General features: G+C 42.5%; 2 protein-coding genes across 6 annotated transcripts in view; both read right to left on the bottom strand.

Annotated features, from left to right (window-relative positions):
- usp25 (ubiquitin specific peptidase 25) overlaps nt 1-2,436 on the bottom strand; it is a gene marked incomplete in the record, with an annotated part of 38,751 nt that extends 36,315 nt beyond the window's left edge. The window contains 1 exon segment of the mRNA XM_038707617.1: nt 2,222-2,436. Coding sequence (XP_038563545.1) covers nt 2,222-2,263 — 42 coding nt within the window.
- A 9,298-nt stretch (nt 2,437-11,734) lies between these two features.
- The window catches only part of nrip1b (nuclear receptor interacting protein 1b), a 35,649-nt gene continuing 27,851 nt past the window's right edge, over nt 11,735-19,532 (bottom strand). For all 5 annotated transcript variants that reach the window (XM_038707772.1, XM_038707774.1, XM_038707770.1 and 2 more), the window contains one exon: nt 11,735-18,083. In XM_038707772.1, the coding sequence (XP_038563700.1) occupies nt 14,005-17,625 (3,621 nt within the window). In that variant the 5' untranslated portion in view covers nt 17,626-18,083 and the 3' untranslated portion in view covers nt 11,735-14,004. The remainder of the gene's footprint in view (nt 18,084-19,532) is intronic.

Below are 19,532 nucleotides of genomic sequence, written 5' to 3'. Positions count from 1 at the left end.
CGGAGAAAGTCAAAAGAAAGTTCACGCCTTTGTTAGAGTTACAGCAAATAAATAATGCACTAAACCCAATTTGTCTGTGACCATGCTCACGGTTTACTAGACAAGGATACAGGAGCCTACTGTAGCATGTTAGGTCAGAGCAAAAGGCTGGTAGGGCCTCACTGACACTCTTCCATCAGCTGTTCAAAGATATTTTATCAACATTTGTAACAACACATTAACACTGAAGAAAACACAGCTTTCGCCAAAGGCTCCAATTACAGCAGGGCAATATTTTTGTGACATCTGGCTCTGTTTGCATGGTTCATGAACATTCATGCACTTATAAAAGCTTTACAGTACCACGTTTCAACCACAGGAGACAAGTAAACATGATGATGACGGTGTGTTTTGGTCACTGTCAGAGAATGATTGATGCGGGGTTGTTGGCAGGAAGGATGGCAGGGTTAGTGAAGTGTGAGGGAAGTTACACCTGTGATAGATTTGGGCCAATTCAACCACATGAGCAGTTAGACCCCCCCACCCACACATGTACTTCTCATCTCCATGTGAGATGTCTGGCATGTCCGTTTGTCACACTGATCATCAGCCATTTAGAGGCAAGTTGTGAATAACACCACAGAATGATCCGCATGGCACAGGGGACCACTTTGAGGATGCCCAGCAGGTTACAGACGGGGGCATTCCCGGTGAATCTACTATCAGGTTCTCACAGCTGCTTTCTTTGTATGTGCATGCGAAGGAGCTGCAAACAAAAACAAACTGCACAGACAGAAGTATAACATGACCCCATCTGACTGCCTACCAGTCACTACATGAAAACCTGCACCACACCCTGCTCTCATGAAACACACTAATGGACCACAACTGTAATAACTAACTAAATCCCACCACACACCCATGTACTGTCAAAACAAACCAGATGTGAACAACTCTGGATGCTGAGTATTAGAAAACGGGGTACTATAAAAGCTGTTTTTAAAAAATCTATTAATTCATAATTCATCATCATAAGTCATGTATAGTGGCCTAAAATTGCTGAAAAATGTATCAAGACAATTTTAGCCCATCTTTGCAGTCATTGTTGTTAATCATGGTTTCATTTCAGCCCCTGAAAAGGTCAGACTGCATAATAGGGTGTGTGTTACAGTGCTACTTTTAGGTTTGAGTCATCAACAGAGGACTATTAAGTATTTATTTCAGCCTATGCTCCAGACTTCTGACTGTCAACAGCCCATTATGTTTTTTCGGTAAGTGAGCTACACGGAAGAACCAAAGTACTGCATTTTATGCAGTGTGGTAAAACATGGCTGTGATCACATAACTCTTATGCTAAATTATTATGAATTTTCAGTTGGACAAGCGGACCAAACATCTAGCATACGTGTGAGTGGTTACATAACTAACCAAAGCTATGAAATGCTGGACACGGTGGTCCCACAACCAGGAGCCAAAGCAACGGAATCAACCCTTTAATGCACTTTCGTAAAAGTGTAACATAATATTCCGCCTTCTCGGTTATAAACCTCATCACACTTGGCTCGCTATCTGGCTTCCCAATCTCCGCCAAGCATCAAGGCTCGGCTGTGATTCCACCTCCGCCGATGGCCACGCTTTGTAAACAAAGATATCAGATGTGCGATGAGTAACGTTAACCCAGAAAACATTTAAAAGAGCATCTACTTCTCTGAAGTAAACATCGTCCTTGTTGGTAAACTATGGTTACATCATGAAGGGTCTGCAGCAAGCTTCCAGTGAAAATAAAAGATTTAACAACACTAACTTTAAATCTGTCACTTGGCCCTGTTTATTTCAATTGACGACACAGGTGAGCATGTTAACGTTACCAATGGAAGAATAGTCCGTATCAATGCGTGTTAGCAAACGTAACGTTACACAAACAACGCCAAGCTTTACCCTAACTTTACTTTACGTGGTACCGTTAGCTAACGTCGGCTAACGTTAACGGCTAGCACAATATTAGATAACGCTTTGCGCTAGGATAACATCAGGCCTATGTTAAACAAATCTACTTGCGATTTATAATTTGTTCCTTGCCAACAGGTGGTTCGTAACCTTATTAAAAGTCAATTGAAGGTTAACATAAGTGACCAAGAAGATGTGTCGCCGACTCTGCGAGTACTAAAACTAGGTAGCTATATAGTTAGCTTAGGCTAACGTTAGCTAGCCACCAAGTTAGCTTCTGTAAGCTTCACGTTACCTTCTGAGAATGCTGCTGGAGGACATTCTGCTCCACGGTCATGGCGGGTTGGGTTCGGAGATAAATTGTATTGAATTCAAGCCAGGAGTGGCAAAACGCACGAGATACTTTTTACTAAGGCAAATTAAAACACGGTGCTAAGATGTCCCCTCCTTAATCAGCGACATAACGGGCGCCATGGCACAGTGACTAGAAAGCGCAGGTCTACAGCACTGATGAAAACATTGCTCTGCGATCTATTACTCACGTCTGTCCCGGTCTGAATTGCATTACGTCACGGGCCAAGCTTTAGAAAATAAGAATAACAAGATTTTGACATGATTTTTGTGATTGTATTATAGACCACATCTTTCCTGGATTTGTGTTAAGCTGTAGATGTTTGATCTTCATGATCTTAACATCAAATCGTAACTCAAGTACAATTAAAGTCCCATTAAAAAACGTAGTAACTTACCACCTTATTAACCTGATAATTATTTGGCAAAAATGTAGGCTCCATTGATAAGAGTAAATTAAGCCCCCTTTAAAAATGCAATTGCAAATGCAAACAATTTTATTTGTGATAATATGACAGCAATTACACTTACACTGTCTGCCTATTACCTTCAATATTTCTCGAGTGTAGGTTTTTGTATTTTTCCCTTGGCGTTTCTGTTTTGAACGGGTTATGTATATATGATGCGGTACCAATTTGTTCCTTTAAAGGCAGGGAATAACCATATTATACTCACAACTACTACCATAGGCTAAATAATCTTTGTTTGTAAAACGCAATGGTTTTGAAATTCTTTTACAATCTTACAAAGATATTAGAAAGCGAGATCAATACCTGGCAGTGTGCAATACTTTTCCAGCTGTGGATAAATGCTGTTTTGGTATATTTTAGTTTAATGGAAACAATGTGAACCAAAATATTCAATCAGTTCTTCCATGTTTTAAAGTCCCATAGCTAAGTGCATAGCCTAGATGTAATCATAATATTATCTAAGGACATAGAACAAGGCCATATTAATAGCCTACTGTTTTGTAGGCTACAGACAGGAAAGTTGTGACAGGTGTGTTGCTAAATATTGACCTTGCTTTACATTATTTGTTAGGTTAGGCTTCATTCTGTATTCCTAATGTACTGAATAATTTGATGGTTTGAGTTCACAAAAGAAATGTCAATTGCTGTCAAGTGAGAGTAAACAAGTCAGTGCTCTGTTAAATTTTAAATATCCTGATCCATAATAAGTAATAAACATTACAGCTGCGAGAAGAAAGGAGAGGAAAATGTGCTGTATTAAGGGAATCAGCTGTATTTTCTTCTGATTGTTTCCATGCCTTTTTTACTAAAAGCCCTTGCATAAGCAAGTTGTTTGATTTCCCCCAAATTCACCTGTGAAACACTTGTTATCAGCCACAGAAATGATCAATTCTGCCCTGATTGCAATCACCTTTTATTTTGTGTTGTATGTTCAATATAGTTTTGCTTGAGCTGGATAAAGGCTTCTAGCATGTGCCCTTCACTGCCTACACTGAAATGCTCAACTGTTTCATTCTGCTCTCACTTGCCTCCAGGAGGTGCTGTAACAACAGCACAAACTTGTGGAATGTCCATGCCATTGATGGTGATCGGGTTTACAATTTAAAAACATTGGGTTTATTATGGAAATGAGGAGTAGGTATCTAGAATAAGGTGAGCTTTTTTTTCTTGATTGGAAAGCAGTGATCCTCTTTTCTGTCTTCTTCAAAGACACTCATTTCTAAAAGGTTCTTGGAGCAAGCTGTTTTCTGTCAGAAACAGATTGAAGTAATCTAATGCATATCAATAATGAGTATTTGTTCTGTACTTAGTAGGCCTACTTGTACTTTTACTGGAGTAAAACTTTAAATGCAGGATTTTTACTCGTAATGGAGTTTTGTCACTCTGTGTATTGATACATTAGTAAAGGGTCACAACACTTCTCCTGCTATCACTGCTATTTACAAATAAATAAGCAAAGAGTGAAAATGATTATGGGCATCGCACACTGAATGAAATGTAAATTCAATTCTTAATTTTAACATAGTGAACAAACATGTGCTAGAAGCCTTTTTAAATGCCATCAAATATTGCCCCACCTGTGTTTGAACATGAATACATTGAAAGCATTTTGGCTCTCCACTATGAAGCTTGCAGCAATATATCTGAGCCACGGACTAAGCTAAGTATAACAAATTCCAAGTGTGTCCAATTTAGGGAGCTTTGATCATTTATCTAGTAACTTCTCACAACTCTTGACCTCTACCAGCTTTACAGTGTGTGAACCCCAGAATCATTACTGTGTGCAGGCTATTCTTTAGACAGTTTAATGGAAGTGCTGGAGTCTAGGTTTCATCGGTTAAACAACACAGCTTTTGTGGTTTATGGGGAAAGGGACTAAATTCAGTTGTCCAATTTGTGGCCTATTATTCAGACAGATAAAATAACACCAACATCCAAATACTGGCCATTTCAAATCTGTCAGCTGTGATTAATTCAGTGCAAGTTAGAAGAGAACAGTCCTCTTGCACAGAACTGGGTCATCCTTTAGATGTCCAGGAATAGCATTATTGTAATAGTTATAACTGAAGCAGTCAGCATGCTTTGTTAACATGAACTGTGTCATCTAACTGGTACATATAAATATTAATGGGAATAGTCAGAACTTTGTGGTGTTATTGGGGGAAGGATTTAGCAACAACAACAGGGATGTTATGAAGCAAGATTTCATCAGAATATATTTTGCAATTTTATTACACAAGCATATATAAGCAAGTGTGCAAAAGTGCCATTTGACTATACATGCACGAAACATAGTAGATATCAGTACATTCTTTTGCCGTAGCCTTAATGCTTTATTCAGTACACACATTAGCTTTTCAGCGTTGCACTGTCGTTCAGCCTTTGTGCAGCAGATGGCAACATCCTCCTTTGGAGCGCCAGCTTGCATAATGACAGACCCACACAGCAGCAGCAGGAATGTACAAAAGGAAATGGATCACGAAAATGATTCCACTTGGCAAATCAAGTAGCATTATAAATCATAAAGTCCGTTTCCCCATTTTCAGCACTGCACCTTGATCAATATTTTATACTTCTACGTGCAGCATGCTGAAATACTGACTGACCACCAGAGTGTGTGAAGGTTACCTTAAGCACCCAGAACATCCCTTAAAACAGCCTTCTTGTCTGAGCAGACACATCACACAGTTGACCTCAAGGCAGGAGGTAGAGCTATCAGTCAAAGAATCTGGGAAGCTGTCAGGAAACCAATCAGAAAATAAGTTGATGAATCAATTGGCAAAGTCAAACAGTAGCCTGAATAGATCCTTGGCTGACAAGCTGATATAAAGAGCTCAGACTTGTTTGTTGAAGATCAAAACAGATCCTGAAAGTGAGCCTGGGGGCTGTATGATAATAGCTTCACTCACACCAGGACATTTAAAATCCCCCTACTCTCTGTCTGATTCAGTAATCCACCACAAACACAATGTACATCATAACTGTATTTTAAAGTAAATTTTGAAAATTAGTGATAACAATAATCGTAAAATATTTGTTGCCAGTACTTGTTAATATGATAACCAAGAGGGATACAGATTGTATCCTGCTAAATAGATACAATTTCAAGGTCTTGTTTCTGTTACTTTATTTCAATTGACGACACATACAGGCCTGTACGGCTCTTTCTTCAAGAAACATACAGGTCCTACATGTTTCTTGAACTGGAGGCCTTTTCTGGGCACATACTGTATATTGTGATGTCAAATTTTATTAAAATTAAATATAATTTCAAATTTAATGAAGATTTATGTGCTTTACCTATTGATTGTCATTTAACTATTTTTTTCACTTGGTGCGTGCTTTAGATTGGAAAAAGAATGGAAAAAGGCATTGAAAATTATTTTCAAAGCAGTCCCTTCCCTCCAGGATTCTCACTTCTTAGCAAATGTCACCAGCGACTAGTCTATTGCTAAAATAAGACAATTTCCAAACAGAACAGGTTGAGTTGGTGCCGACACTATATATGCAATCATCATATGGAATATCAATTTTTACTTCATTGTTTATGTTTTGTTATCATTGTTTAATCACTTTTTTCTTGTTGCTGCTTGCTGTTTATAAGCTCATTATATATTTTTATCTGATGTAAGTAGACCTTGAGTGCCATGAAAGGCGCCATCAAATAAAATGTATTGTTATTATTCATGTTATTATTATTATTAGCATTTATAGGCCAATACAGTGTTTTGGAAACAGAATGTTGAAACGCATCCTAGATCATCTCCTCCGTGCTGCCCTCTTAAGTCTGTTTGTGCACTTGCCATGTTTTAGAAACAGGCGGGGTTCCAAGGCTACAGATTGATACTGTAGAGTTATTGTGACTAGAGCTATTTTTTTTTATTAAGTAAGGGCTTGAGGCAATTACATGTCTCTGAATCTGGCTGACAAAGCATCCTCCATTATCATCCACCCACTCTAGAACAGACCATTGTGCTGGTCACTATAAGAAATTGAGTTGTGATAATTTTTACGAGTGTAGTCTATCACATAATGGCTTTAAGTCCAAATGAGTTGGCACAGTCACTATGAAATTTGATGTAATTGTTAGGTTCTCTTTTTGAAGCAGACAGAATCTAGTCGCTCGGAGCATACTGAAACTCAATATCTTTTACAATTTCTAAAGGCACAGAGTGCAACTGCTTAATTGGTAAATATTAATACTGGTTGTCCAATTACACATAATTCAAAGACATACACTTAAACACGTGGTTAGTTTATAAGACAAAATTATATTTTGTAGGCAAACATAGATTATAACCATTATACCCGGAAAATGTGTTCAGTCAATCAAGATGTCTGTATTTGATTGATATATTGTTTGACTGGCCACTTCTGAGAAGTTATTTTCAACACTGCTGACTTATAGTTTCCCAACAGGATATTTATCTGTGATAAAATAAGAAACCATAAAAACTAACGTGTCACCTCAAAGCATTTTTTCTTCGGACTAAAGCATGGAACCATATATGAGGTTTTGATATTCGTATAAGCAAGATAAGCCTCGGTGTGTTTTGCGGTGAGGGGAAATTACAGTGTCACATAGACATTTTGGTAGCTTATCCTCATATTTAATATCAAATACAGACACAGACGCCTATCATAGATGTTAATATGTGATACAGAAAATAGGAACACCACGTACCTGAGGGGCATCTCAGCACAGCAAAGCTTATAGTCAGTAAAGACATGTCATTGTATTTTGTTGGAAACAGTCATGGCAGCAGTAATACATAGTTCATTTAATTATAAACAACACTGATTGTGTCCTTTCCCTTTGCTGTTTTTTTCCCTCCGAGTGCAATATGAGCATTGATTTTATGACAGTGTAAAGAATGAAGTAGTTAAACCCTGGTGCAGCTGCTTGTAGGGCATCCTGAAAAAATCTTTGTTTGTGAGGATTTCTAGGTTTTTAATTCTTATTATGGTAAACATTCGCCACACACACTAGAAAGTCCCCTTTACGTAATAAGCTCGTTTTCATATTTAAGGAATTTTTTTAAATTAATGCCCCAAACCAGAATCTGTACATATGAATTTAAGTATTTTACCACAGGGTGTTTCAGAGAAAGTGGGAAAACATTTCCCTGATGTGGAAGATTTTGTATAATGTTTTTCATGTACATGTGCTGACTGAGTGTAAATGAGGTCGTAAGCAACATTTTCATTCATAGACACTCAAAATGTAAATCCTGAGTCCTATGAAGGGTTTTAAAAAATCCCACATTAAATAATTTCATGCACGGAATGCATAGAAATCTCACTTTTAGATCAAGACTATCAAAAGTCCATGGCCATGCAGCCAACCCCGTGAGGCTGTGCTTTGGCACAGTGGTGCCAATTTGAGCTAAATACCTATAAAAGCATGGCCACATGCTCACAATATGACAAAGCTATCATGCTGATGTTTAGCAGGTATAATATTTAGCATGTTCACTATCTTAGTTAAGCATGTTAGCATACTCACCTTTGCTTATTTCCATTGGTAACATTAACAAAATACAGGTGAGGTTGAAAAGGACATATTGGAAATTTAACCTGATGATGGGACTAGATGAAAAGTCAGAGGATCACCAAAGTTGTTACAATTCATTCTGAGGGGAACATGAACATCTTTACCAAATTTCATGGCAATCCATTCAGTCGTTCAGAGATATTTCAGTTTGGACCAAAGTGCAGTCATTAAATAAAATTTAAGCAATTATCATTTGGAGCTTCATACTGCTGTTTAACATCATAAAATATTGAACAATGACAAAGAAACATATGTCTGTCCCCTCATCGTATCTTACATTTCCAGTGTTCATCTAAATACTGTATCACATCGTCAAACGTGTTAAGTGCTTTTAACATTCTTTTTGAGATGTACCTAAATCCCTTCTGAATGCCAGATGCAGCTCTGCCGTGTTTTTCTGTCTGACTTCACACTGAGTGGAACATCAGAGCACAAACTCAACAGAGTTAAATTTGGTATAAATGGTCCTTAGCCCCCACAGCACAAAGTTCACATCCCTAGCTGGTTTAAGCCAGACTGACTGACACTGAACCGCCCTTTCTCATTCTAGCAGGGATTTTGAGAAATGTTTACTTGGAAAGTTCATGACCCTGCAGATCAACCACATGTCATTGTTTGTGATGGAACATACAGGAAATTAGTGGTGTATAAACTTCCTGAAGATGAGATTTCTCTCAAGAAAGTGTGAGAGTTTGGTGAGATGAGTTAACATCAAGTTAACTGAGATTAAGTTAAGGTCGGAGTCAGGTCAAGAGTCAAATTAATCACCTCTGAAAACATCATAGAGCACTAAAGAGATCACAATGTGAATCAGAAGAAATTATGTGAGAAGAATTAACAGGAGCATGCTTCCACGTCTGAGAAGATCCGCTGAGACGTTGGCAGACAGAGGTTGACATTGCTAGATCTCCCCAGCCAGTTTGTAAAACATTTACCCTCGTGCTTATCTGACATGGCAAATATCATCCATGTTCTTCCAACGTCAGCCAAGATCCCTCAAGCTGACAGGCTGCATTGTGGACCACAGGGACTCTCACCCGTCATGAATATTACATTGGGTCTGTTTACATGCTTTCACATGGCCACCAATAAGCAAGCTTTACAAAATAGCTATCACTGATCTTAGCAGCTACTTCACACCCAATGGACTCACTGGTGAAGTAGTCTTTGAATTATTGTTTCCACCCTTTCTGCAGACTCTTTGCACATCAAGGTTATTAGTCATTCATGACTAATTACTGCTTCGTGTATTTAGACTAGGGGGCCATGGGAAGCAGTAAGGGTCAGGAGCTATCAGCCATGAAAGGAAAGAAAGGACTTGTCAAAGGATTTGACGCTGCCACTTGTCATATTTACACGAAACTTTAGAAGAATGGCCTGGATGTAATGCTGGGGAAGGGAAGGGGGGTGGAAGGTGGGTGGTGCTGGTGGTTTGTTGTGTGGTTTTGTGTAGAGAGGGAGGGTGGGGGTGCCACAGCTGCAGGCCAACAGTTGATCCTGTCCCGGGAAACAGGATCAGCCAGGTCAGGGCAGGGAGGAGGGTAAAAGGTCGTGACCCCGGGAGGTTAAGGAACAGACTTCACAAAGAGGTACATCTTCAAAAGCAAACGCCCCACTGGGGGATCTGGTCTTAGGTTGGGAAAATAAACCAATTTTGACCTCCTTTCTCAGAGCAGGAGTTTCCCCAGGTGTTTGTTTTAACCTCTTTGTTGTTGTCTGACATGAAGCACTGCTCTCATGTATACTTACACTCATCCAGGCACTGCAGCGGCAGTACTTCAAGGCAAAGTATAGAAGGATTTTTAGTGATATTTTTTTAAGCAAGAAAGTGTGGTATTTTGTATTTTACCAATTTATCAATGCATTCTGCCTTTATGACACTCCAAATGGGGTCATGCGACCCATAAAATGCTAATGTTTGTGTGAGTGTGTGTGTGTTTACATAACATGTGAGGTCAAACCATGTGCTCAAAGTTCAAACACTTGTATGAGGAGAGGGTGATCGAACATCTGTGGGCATATTTATCACACCAATCACCAATCACCATGACAACTAGTGACAAGTGTTAGCTCTGTATGGCCTCCATGTGAACAAACAAAGCACCTAACAAGAAGATCTCATTTACACTCAAATCTATGCACGACAGTTGGTGTTTTAAACAGTCCGTGCGTTCCCATGTAGATAAACCCGTGCCCGAGCACATTAAGTCAGACCATTAAGTTGTTTGTCAGAGAATAAGCATCTGTAATTCCAGGAAATACTTTTTGGAGGGCTCATAACTATGAAATGCCTGTTGTGGGACTTCTGAGTCCTTGGCCTCTAGTTAAGTCATTGGTGGCCTGGTGTGCGGCGTTCACATCCTTTTGGCGTCATGCTGAGGTCAGGAAATCAAAGAGAGAAGCCGCAGACAAACAGCCGATTGTCAAGTTTTACACCTTGACCTCAGCTTAAACTTGTGACTCCCTCCTTTATGTTTGCCGCTGCTTCAGCAATCAGAGGAAATCAAGAGGTTACTGCTGGTTCAGTCTTGATAAGAATCTTGAAATGGAGAAGTTCAGCGAGGGGAAAGGTTACTGGGAGTTTAAAGAGAGTGCAGTCAGTCATGGGGAGTATTAAAGAAAAGGGAAGTCGGGGCTGAGGAACTGCACTACGATTTCAAAATTGCACTGAGAGACAAAAAGCCGTCTGTCCGCTCACTGGACTTCATATTCAAACCCAGAGCAAGGGAAGTTTAGCTTGAACTCATCTTCACCTTTAGGAAGTCTCTTGCTACCGGCTGTTTTTCTTTTTTTTTTTAAACTGGACAACTTTCTGGACTCACAAGAATTAAGGTTTTGTGTTGACTGTACAATGAGATCTATTTTGGGTTCTAAATGAAAGATATATGTTCCATTTTGTAAGGCACATCCTTGGGCATTCAGTGTACATCTGGTGACCTCCATGTGTCCTCCCTCCTTTCAGTGTCTTTCCTGTCTTTGTTAAGACTCAGCAGCAATGTAGTGAACAGCAGCCAACTCAGAAGCAGAAGTTTTGGGGTGAATACAGGACATCCTCTTACTCTACTTTAACAGACCAGATTATTTCATTGCATGCAGTGCAGTTTGGCTTTGATGTCCTTTTTAAATAATAATCTGTATTGTGAGGCAAATCGGATATTGGGATGTATGGTGCCACAATTTCCCTTTTGGTTGCTGTGGTTTACTTTATGTTCTGTAAATGTGACAATTCACATGAACTGAAGGCTGCACATGACCCATGTACAGTTTAAATGAATCAAAAGAAATACCAATGTTTTATTGTTGCACCTGAAAGACTATAGCTTACCCCAGATAACACCTTCTACTATCTGGTATACTTGCACACTTCCCCAGTCTGTGCATGAGAAAAACACACTTCTGAATGTCAAACTAGAAAAAGAGGAACACATTCATACTAGGTCATGCATTTCAGTACTTTATTTCTGAGATATCAGTGCAAATGAACACCAAAAATGAAAACATAAAAAATGAAATAATGTTTCAGGTTTCACATGAAAAAATGAAACACCTTTTTTTTTTAGTATTTGCTGCTACAAATGTATTTCTTAGATGCACAATGCAGATCTATGATTGTACGTCAATCCCCCACTATAGCCCCAAGCTCTTTCACAGAGCTTTGTTAACCAGTAACAGAAAAGAAAATCACAAAAATATTCAATGCACGTTTATTTTTCACACATTTTAAATCAACTTGCTCAACAGTCTGTGGTTATTTAGGGACTGTTCATATTCTAAACGAACCTCTCTCTGTGATAAAAAAGACCTATTTTAAGACTTGACATTTTCCCCCATCACCAGTAGGGATACACAGGTAGTTCCCATGCGTCTGCATGCAACAGGCAGCAGTGAGGAGAGTCAGACATTATTACACAACACAGCGCAGGATAGATTATCATTTACCACATAGAGACACATGCAAAGAACAAACCAACCAAAAAAAGATGGGCATAGCATCCTCTGCCTTTGTATGTACACTTGTACGCATATAATTCATATTTACATATCAGGGCATTAAAAACTAGGGTAATATCTTTTCTTAAACATTACAAAATAGTCATCTTTCATACTGAAAGTACTATTTACACAAATATATTTAACCATTGTGAAAATGTATTAATAATCGAAGAGACGTACTTCATAGGTATATGTATTAAAAAGATCACAAGACTAAATGGATGAAGCAATGTGTGAAATTAACTTAAAGGAATACAGTACAATCAAAATAAAGAGCTAGATACCAGATATCCCTCAAGACACCAAAATGTCTTGGTGATTATTGGGGGGCAGGTACACATATCCAGCTGCTTTGAAAAGAAAGATGTACCTGTGGTCTTCTCTAATTATCATGCAATTCTTTTGACATTTTATGAGTTAAGAGACTGCCACAAAATAAAATATGTCCATAAACCACAACAGTTAAGAAGTGATGAAAGAAACCCACAAACTGTCAAATTCTGAACAGATAACAATACTGACATTTTTTTTATTACATGCCATTAAATTATTCTGAAAAGGACACAGAGGACTCAGCTTCGACAGTGCAAACTCTGGGTGCTCCTTAATATGAAATAAAAAGAAAAAGCCATGTGCTTCACACTCTGAACTTTTGTGTGCATGAAGAAAAGTGGTGCGGGTTTACCCACGATGGTAAGATAAGTTTCTCAGACACTGCAACCTTTTAACTGTTGCTCTAGAAACCTGTTTACATACAGTTGCTCAACTGTAAGCACCGCACACGCTCTGTTGACCCATCTGTTCAAGACTGCACAATCTACATACGCATCACCCTGAATTTGCACTGTAGAATATTGCCCTTAAAAGTTCAATTCAAATAAAAGCATAACTCAATGAATCGTGATCATTCAAATCTCCATTGATATATTCTTACTCCATTGGTAATTATACCATACCATGAATCTTGAGGAAAAGCAAGACAAAGCATTCATTGTGGTAGGATCCTCGCTGAAGCTATTGCAGCGTGAATATTGTTTTCAAGGTCCTCCTTAGAATGAATTTGTCATGTACATAGTTGTAATAGACCACTGTGTCTGCCCTAGAATGACTTTATTTGGAATCTTATCTAAAATTGATGGGACTCTGTCTATCTGAAAATGTTCTAATGGAGAAAATAAATAAATGTCCACTGAACTGAGCGCTAACATTTTTGGAGTCGTCAATAATAAATGTTGCCTGAAATGTTCTTTCTAAATCTTTTATGGCAGACAACAAAGAGGACATGGAATAGTGATATGTGTACAATTCAGATATAAATAATAAGTGTAAAACAAGACCAAATTGGAAAGGAGGACTTAATAACTGACAAAATAAAATATATAGTGCATGATAATCACTGATGGGAAAGGTTAAATTTGTGACAGTTGTGCAGTTTTGGTTAAATCAATTAGACATTTTGCTAAGATAGACCTGTTTTGTACCATTCCATGACCTCACTATTTAAAATTGAGAAACCAATGTATGTATGCATCTGAAGTACGCATTTGAATTTGAACTTGCTCTATTCCACTAAAAAAAATCATGTTTGCATTCTTTGTTAGTTGTTTCATCAAACCAATTTGGCAAGCCATTAAAAAAAAAAAAAAAAAAAAAAAAAAAGAGTCAATGAATTCGATTCCATTTTGTTTTTTTCTGTAGTTGATACAACTTCTATTCAGATGATTGGCTCAGCCCCTGGCTCTCATGGCTGTGCTTGTCATTGTGGGTCGGTGATTGCGGGGTGGAGCTCAGACTGTGTTCATAGGCATGCATGTCACTGATTGGCTCTTCTTTAACTCTGACTACAGACTGGGTTCCCTCTGTCTGATCCCTCACCTCCTTCCTCAGCTGAATGCTGCCCTTCTGCAACATGTAATACAGGATGGGGTTGGAACGCGAGAGCCGTGGAGAGTCCAGGTTTGAGTCACAACCCTCCTCCTCCTCCTGACTACTCCATCGCACAGGACTCTCAGGCTCCTGTTTGACTAGAGTAGGGGGGTCCCGTTTTTGAGTGACTGGCCATGGAGCTGGGTGGCGACTCCACGGGGTATGGATAGGGCTGTCACCTGCAGGGGGGGTGGGCAGTGGTCTGAGATTACTCGGGAGCCCTGAGTTGAGGGAACCATGGGGGTGCCAGCTAGGCAGGTGGAGGAAGCTGTGATTATGGGCAGGCTGGCTGAGAATGCTGCCATTGGCCTTCCCATTGGCCTGCAGGACGGAAGGACTGGGTGTCCCCCGGGGCTGCTGGGACAGCTCCTTCAGACAGTTGTCAGAGAGCAGCAGCTGTTTGAGCACATTGAAGCCCCGGCTCTCTCTGGTGAGGGTTTCACTTGGTGGGCTCCTGGGTGGAGCCTCCTCTTCTTTCAGACTCCTCTGCTGCTCAGGCTCTTCCTGAACAGCAGAAGAGGCAAAAATGTTTGTGTTGCCACTCTCCGCTGCTCTTGGAGAGCTGGTATTATTCAAAGTATCAGTCCGATCAGAGCAGAGACGTCTCTTCTTAGGACTGGGGCTTGGATACTCCCTCTGTTCCTCTTTAAACTGTCTGGGCTGTGACTCAGCCTGCACAGCAGCACTGGTATAGTAGGTAGCAGTCTGTTGTTTAAGCAACTGGCTGAGGAGGCCGTATTTTGCAATGACCTCTGCAGGCCGCGGTTCTGTTTTAAAGTCGTGCTGAGAATCTGAAAGGGGGCTATTCTTCTCATAGCCACTAGGTCTCTTTCTGCCACTCGAGTCCTCAGACATGACTGGGGATGGTCCCACCTCTTCCGTGAGCTCCGTTTTGACCTTTATGTCCGAAGGGGGGCCATTGGAGCTGTCACAGATGATGGAAACACCAGGACTCTTCTCATAGCACCCTCCAGCCACGTCCACACTCCTTCTGCCACTGCCACCGGGCCTATCTTTGCGGCCGACTGTAGCAGTAGCTGAGCCTGTTCCTAGAAGGAGCTGCAGCACGGTGCGCCGCTCTAAAAGGTTCTCAATCTGTGATGACGGAGGAGAAGCCTCCTTCCGACTGAAAGGTGTGCCACTGCCTGATGGTCCATCAGAGAGTGGAGTGGTGGTGGTCCTATGGATTGGAGCATTAAGCCTTTCCAATAGGGCAAGGGGCCTGCTGGCATCGGGCTCCTGACCCAGCCCTTTGCTGGAGGGGATGGGTGGGGAAGAAGAAGCTGTGCCACACTGAGCCAGATTCTGTAACAGTTTACTGGCACTGAAGGCGGGCTCTGAATTCTTCTCAGCAGGGAAGGCTTTAGACTTACACAAATCCAGTGGGCTGGATTGGACATGGGGGGAGGGGTAAGAGTAAGGGGATAGTGCGCCACTAGGATCACGACTAAGTGAGTAGAGGGGCTGAGCTGGGACTACAGGTCTGTCTATGGAGCTTTTTGTCCTGGTCTCCTCCCAGGGCACCAGTCCCTTTGGCTGGCCTCGAGCCATGGTGGACATAGTTATATCAAGTGGTAAATCCTGGTTAACTACACTTTTATTAACCATTTCATTATTTCTGCGCTCAAGAAGAAGCTGCATAAGAGTGACCTTAGGGTGGGATTTTAGGTCTGGGCTCATTTCAGGCTCCTTGTTGTTGGACACTTTTGATCCTGATGGCTCTGGTTTCCACTTGTTTATTAAAGATTCTGTTAGTTTGTCCAGGGAAGAGGTAGACATAGAGGAAGAGGAAGAAATAGCAGTGGACACAGAGGAGACGACAGTAGAGGATGGTGAAAAGGTCGTGGTGGAAGCTTGGGGAGAGAATGCAACTGGAGTGGAGGAAAACACACTGGTGGAAGAAGAGAGGGTAGAGGTGGAAGAGGAGAAGGAGGAGAAGGAGGAAGAGGGGGTGGTAGTTTTGGGCCCTGTGTCTTGTGTATTCACCCGGCTTCTCATGGAGAGGTCAATGGGAGAGCAACTTGAGTAGGAACTCTCTGCATCACTGCTGTCCTTGGTCAGGCTTCTCTCCTGGATAGAGCACTCGCTGTCTGATGTGACTGAAGAGGAGCCACTTGGTGGCAGAATGCCACAGCTGTCCTCCAGGTGTCCATTCTTGGTCAGCTGCTTCTGGTTGTTGTGGTTGTTGAGTAGCAGCAGCAGCAAGCTGCTGCATGTCTGGGGGGGACGGGTTGGACGTGAGTCAAAGCCTCGCTTCTCCCTAGGTGGTTGGCTGTCAGTGTGGTTTGGAGCATGAGGGGTAGTGGGCGGGGAGCTTTGGCTATGGCCACGCAGCAAAGAAGGGCTCTGTGGACTGGACAGGGCCGTTCGAGGGAGTGTTGTTGTTATTGTGGCTGTTGTTGTCATTCCATTTTGGGTTGTTAAGGAGCTTAGTGTGTCTGGGGCTCCAGGCAGAGTCCCTCCCACACTAGGTGGCCTTTTGTCCTGGCCATGCTGCTGGTTTGCCATGGCAGCTAGTCTCTCGCTGGCAGATCTTCCAGAGAGCTGGGCTTTGAGGGCATGCTCTCTGGAGTACTGCTGGAGATGGGCTTCACTGGACAGCAGCAGGGCCAGTTGACTGCAGGCCACACTGGGCTTGGGTGAAGGTGCTGGACTAGACCGAATTTTCACCATGTTGGCCACGGCCTTCAGACGCTCGGCACAGGACACTGATTCAGCAGCTGTTGGTGCAGAGGGAGGCGTGGCGCTGTGTGCTGACCGAGGGGATTCTGGGGGTCTGTCCTGACTATGTCCCCGTCGACTGTAAGGTGTGTTGCTGTGATTTTGAAGTTTGCTCTTCCTCATTAGGCCCTTCAAGCGGCTTGAGGCTGTCCCATACACAGGAACTGGCTCTTTGTCTGCTGGTGGTGCCTTGGAGGGAGAGGAACACTCACTGGGGGGTTTATTAGAGTGCTGAGACATTGCTACACTCTGAAGCCGTGAGCTGAATGACTGAAGCAGGGAAGCCAACAGGGTGCTCTCCCCGGCGTGAGGGGATCCCTCTAGTGCTCCATTTTGCAGGCCTCCCCCTTGGCCATTCAGCTCCATTGGGGGTGAACTCATCCGCTGGTTCCCTGGATCATTCCAGGCACCAGAGCGCAGTAGGCGGGCCTTCTTCAGGTGCTGTGAAGAACCCATTGTGGGCCCGTTGGTTCCAGCCTTGGGAGCTGTGGGGCCATGGTTGGACAGTTGGAAGGGCCCACCCACCTTGTCACCCTGCTCCTGGTTGCTGTGGGCAGCCTCAGATCTCCCGCTTGCCGTGGCCCCAGGCCCGGCTACCACTGGATGCATCAGTAAACCTTCCAGATAAGTTAGAACAGCTGAATCCTTGTGTGTCTCAGGGCCAGGCTCCTCCCCATGAGTCATGTTCAATACTAGGATCCCCTCGTATAGTTCAGCACTGCTACTAGGAAACAAATGTCCACTAGGTCATCTGGTTGACAGTGGCATTTACTTCCTAAATACCAAATAGGTGGCAGACAATTGCACAGAGTGAGTCTGCACAGGGCTGAAGGATGCACTGGCCGGATGTGATCCCTCTCTGTAGTGGGCACAGTCAGCACTGCGGTGAAACAGCAACCATGGTTGGAGGCAATCTGGGGCAGGTGGGCCTCCCAGGCATCGTTGTAGGCCTTCAAACACCGTAGGACCCCACAAGGCCCAGCTCCAGGCTTATGTGAGTAGCAAGCGAGGAGTCAGCAGGATTTCACCACAAAGATGTTGACACATTCCGTGGCTGTGGATGTTTGGGATGTCTGTCTTAAGGCCTGGCTGTGGTCTTGTCAGTGGCGCCCTTTCAGCTTTGCAGATCTCACATGGGGGACCTATGGGAGTGAGGGAGAGAGAAAAGAAGGAGGGAGGTAGAGAGATGGTGGAGAAAAAGAGGAGAAAAAGGAGAAAACTGTGTGAAAAGCAGGGATTTGCACAGCACTATATAACATTCATTTCACCACCTTGTCTGCCATCTCTGTTACTTAGCAACATTTCAGATTGACTGCACACGGCTCCTTCCCCTCTCTGCACTTTCCCCTCGCAGCCACTGAACAGACGACAAATGTAGATTAGGCATGATTGGATCCAAATTGAAAATTCAAGCCCACTACCTTGAAAACATTCAGGTCTTGAGCTGTAAGCCCCTCACAGAGATGTCTTTCAAAAGTGAAGGGCCTTATGAGAGCTCTGAATCATTTCTTATGCAGCTTGTCATTTCAGTGGATTATCCCCCCCCCCCACACACACACACAACCTCCTGCTCCTTATGCACTTGAGCAGCATCTCACACGATGCAACCCTCGATCTACACAAAGCAGGAGCCACCCACCCACATGCTCGCAAGTAAGCGTTTAAGCATTCATGCCTAAGCATGAAAGTGTGCATCGTGACATACATATGTGTGCATGCATACTCTCACACATACACAGACTGAGTGAAACCCATTTGGGTGGCTACTAGTCTCACCACTGGAGTTTAAATCAGAAGACAAGAGCAAACATGCTGACTTGATTTGAGTCGTGTTTATGGATACAGTACAGAGGCAAGGATGTAGCTAACTGATACTCGACTGTCAAGTGTGTGTGTGTGTATTTAGGGGTGGAGGGGTCTTATGGATCAGGTACACCTGCCACACCACACCACTGTCAGGAGGGCAGAGCCGGCGACACTGGGGTGAGCATTGTGCCAGTTGCCATGACAGTGTCAGCGGCGCTGCCCTGGGAGACCTCTGCTCTGAACCCTGTCAGCGTGGTTTCCGTGGATACAGGACACCTCCGACAGTCCTGGCCACATCCCATAAAGGTTAATTAATACAGAGTTACCACCTCGCCTCAGCTGCTGTCCGTGTCCTTTCCCGATGCTGCCCTCACCTTTGGTGTCCGCTGAGTGGACCAACATAGCAGGTCACACAACAGGACAGCAGCCCTTGATTATGACGAAAGGCCATGGCAACCCACGCAGCCACCACCCTGAATACTTCACAGACAGCCGGAGCAAGAGCCAAAAACAACATGGCAGTAGGCTTCTAATCAGGCTGAAATCCATCCCCGTGGCCAAGGTCCACAGGTTGTCATGACAGTAAGGGCAACAGGGTGGCACTTTAAAAGCTACCCTGAAAATGAGCTGGGATTAGAAGCTGGGATTGATCAGTGCACAATTACGTCTTAGCAGCAGTAGGAAAACAATCAGGTTGGCAATTTAAAGAACCAAAGAGGTCCACAGGTTGACTCTTCAGACTGTGCAGCACTGTATAGAACAGAATAACTTCCCAGAGATTGGCT

This window comes from Micropterus salmoides, unplaced genomic scaffold (assembly GCF_014851395.1).
Source record: "Micropterus salmoides isolate LMB-PRFRI ecotype aquatic unplaced genomic scaffold, ASM1485139v1 Ms_hic_scaffold_9, whole genome shotgun sequence".
Taxonomy (NCBI): Eukaryota; Metazoa; Chordata; class Actinopteri; order Centrarchiformes; family Centrarchidae; genus Micropterus; species Micropterus salmoides.
The sequence above is the reverse complement of the archived record's forward strand: the minus strand, read 5'-3'. Positions and strand labels throughout refer to the sequence as shown.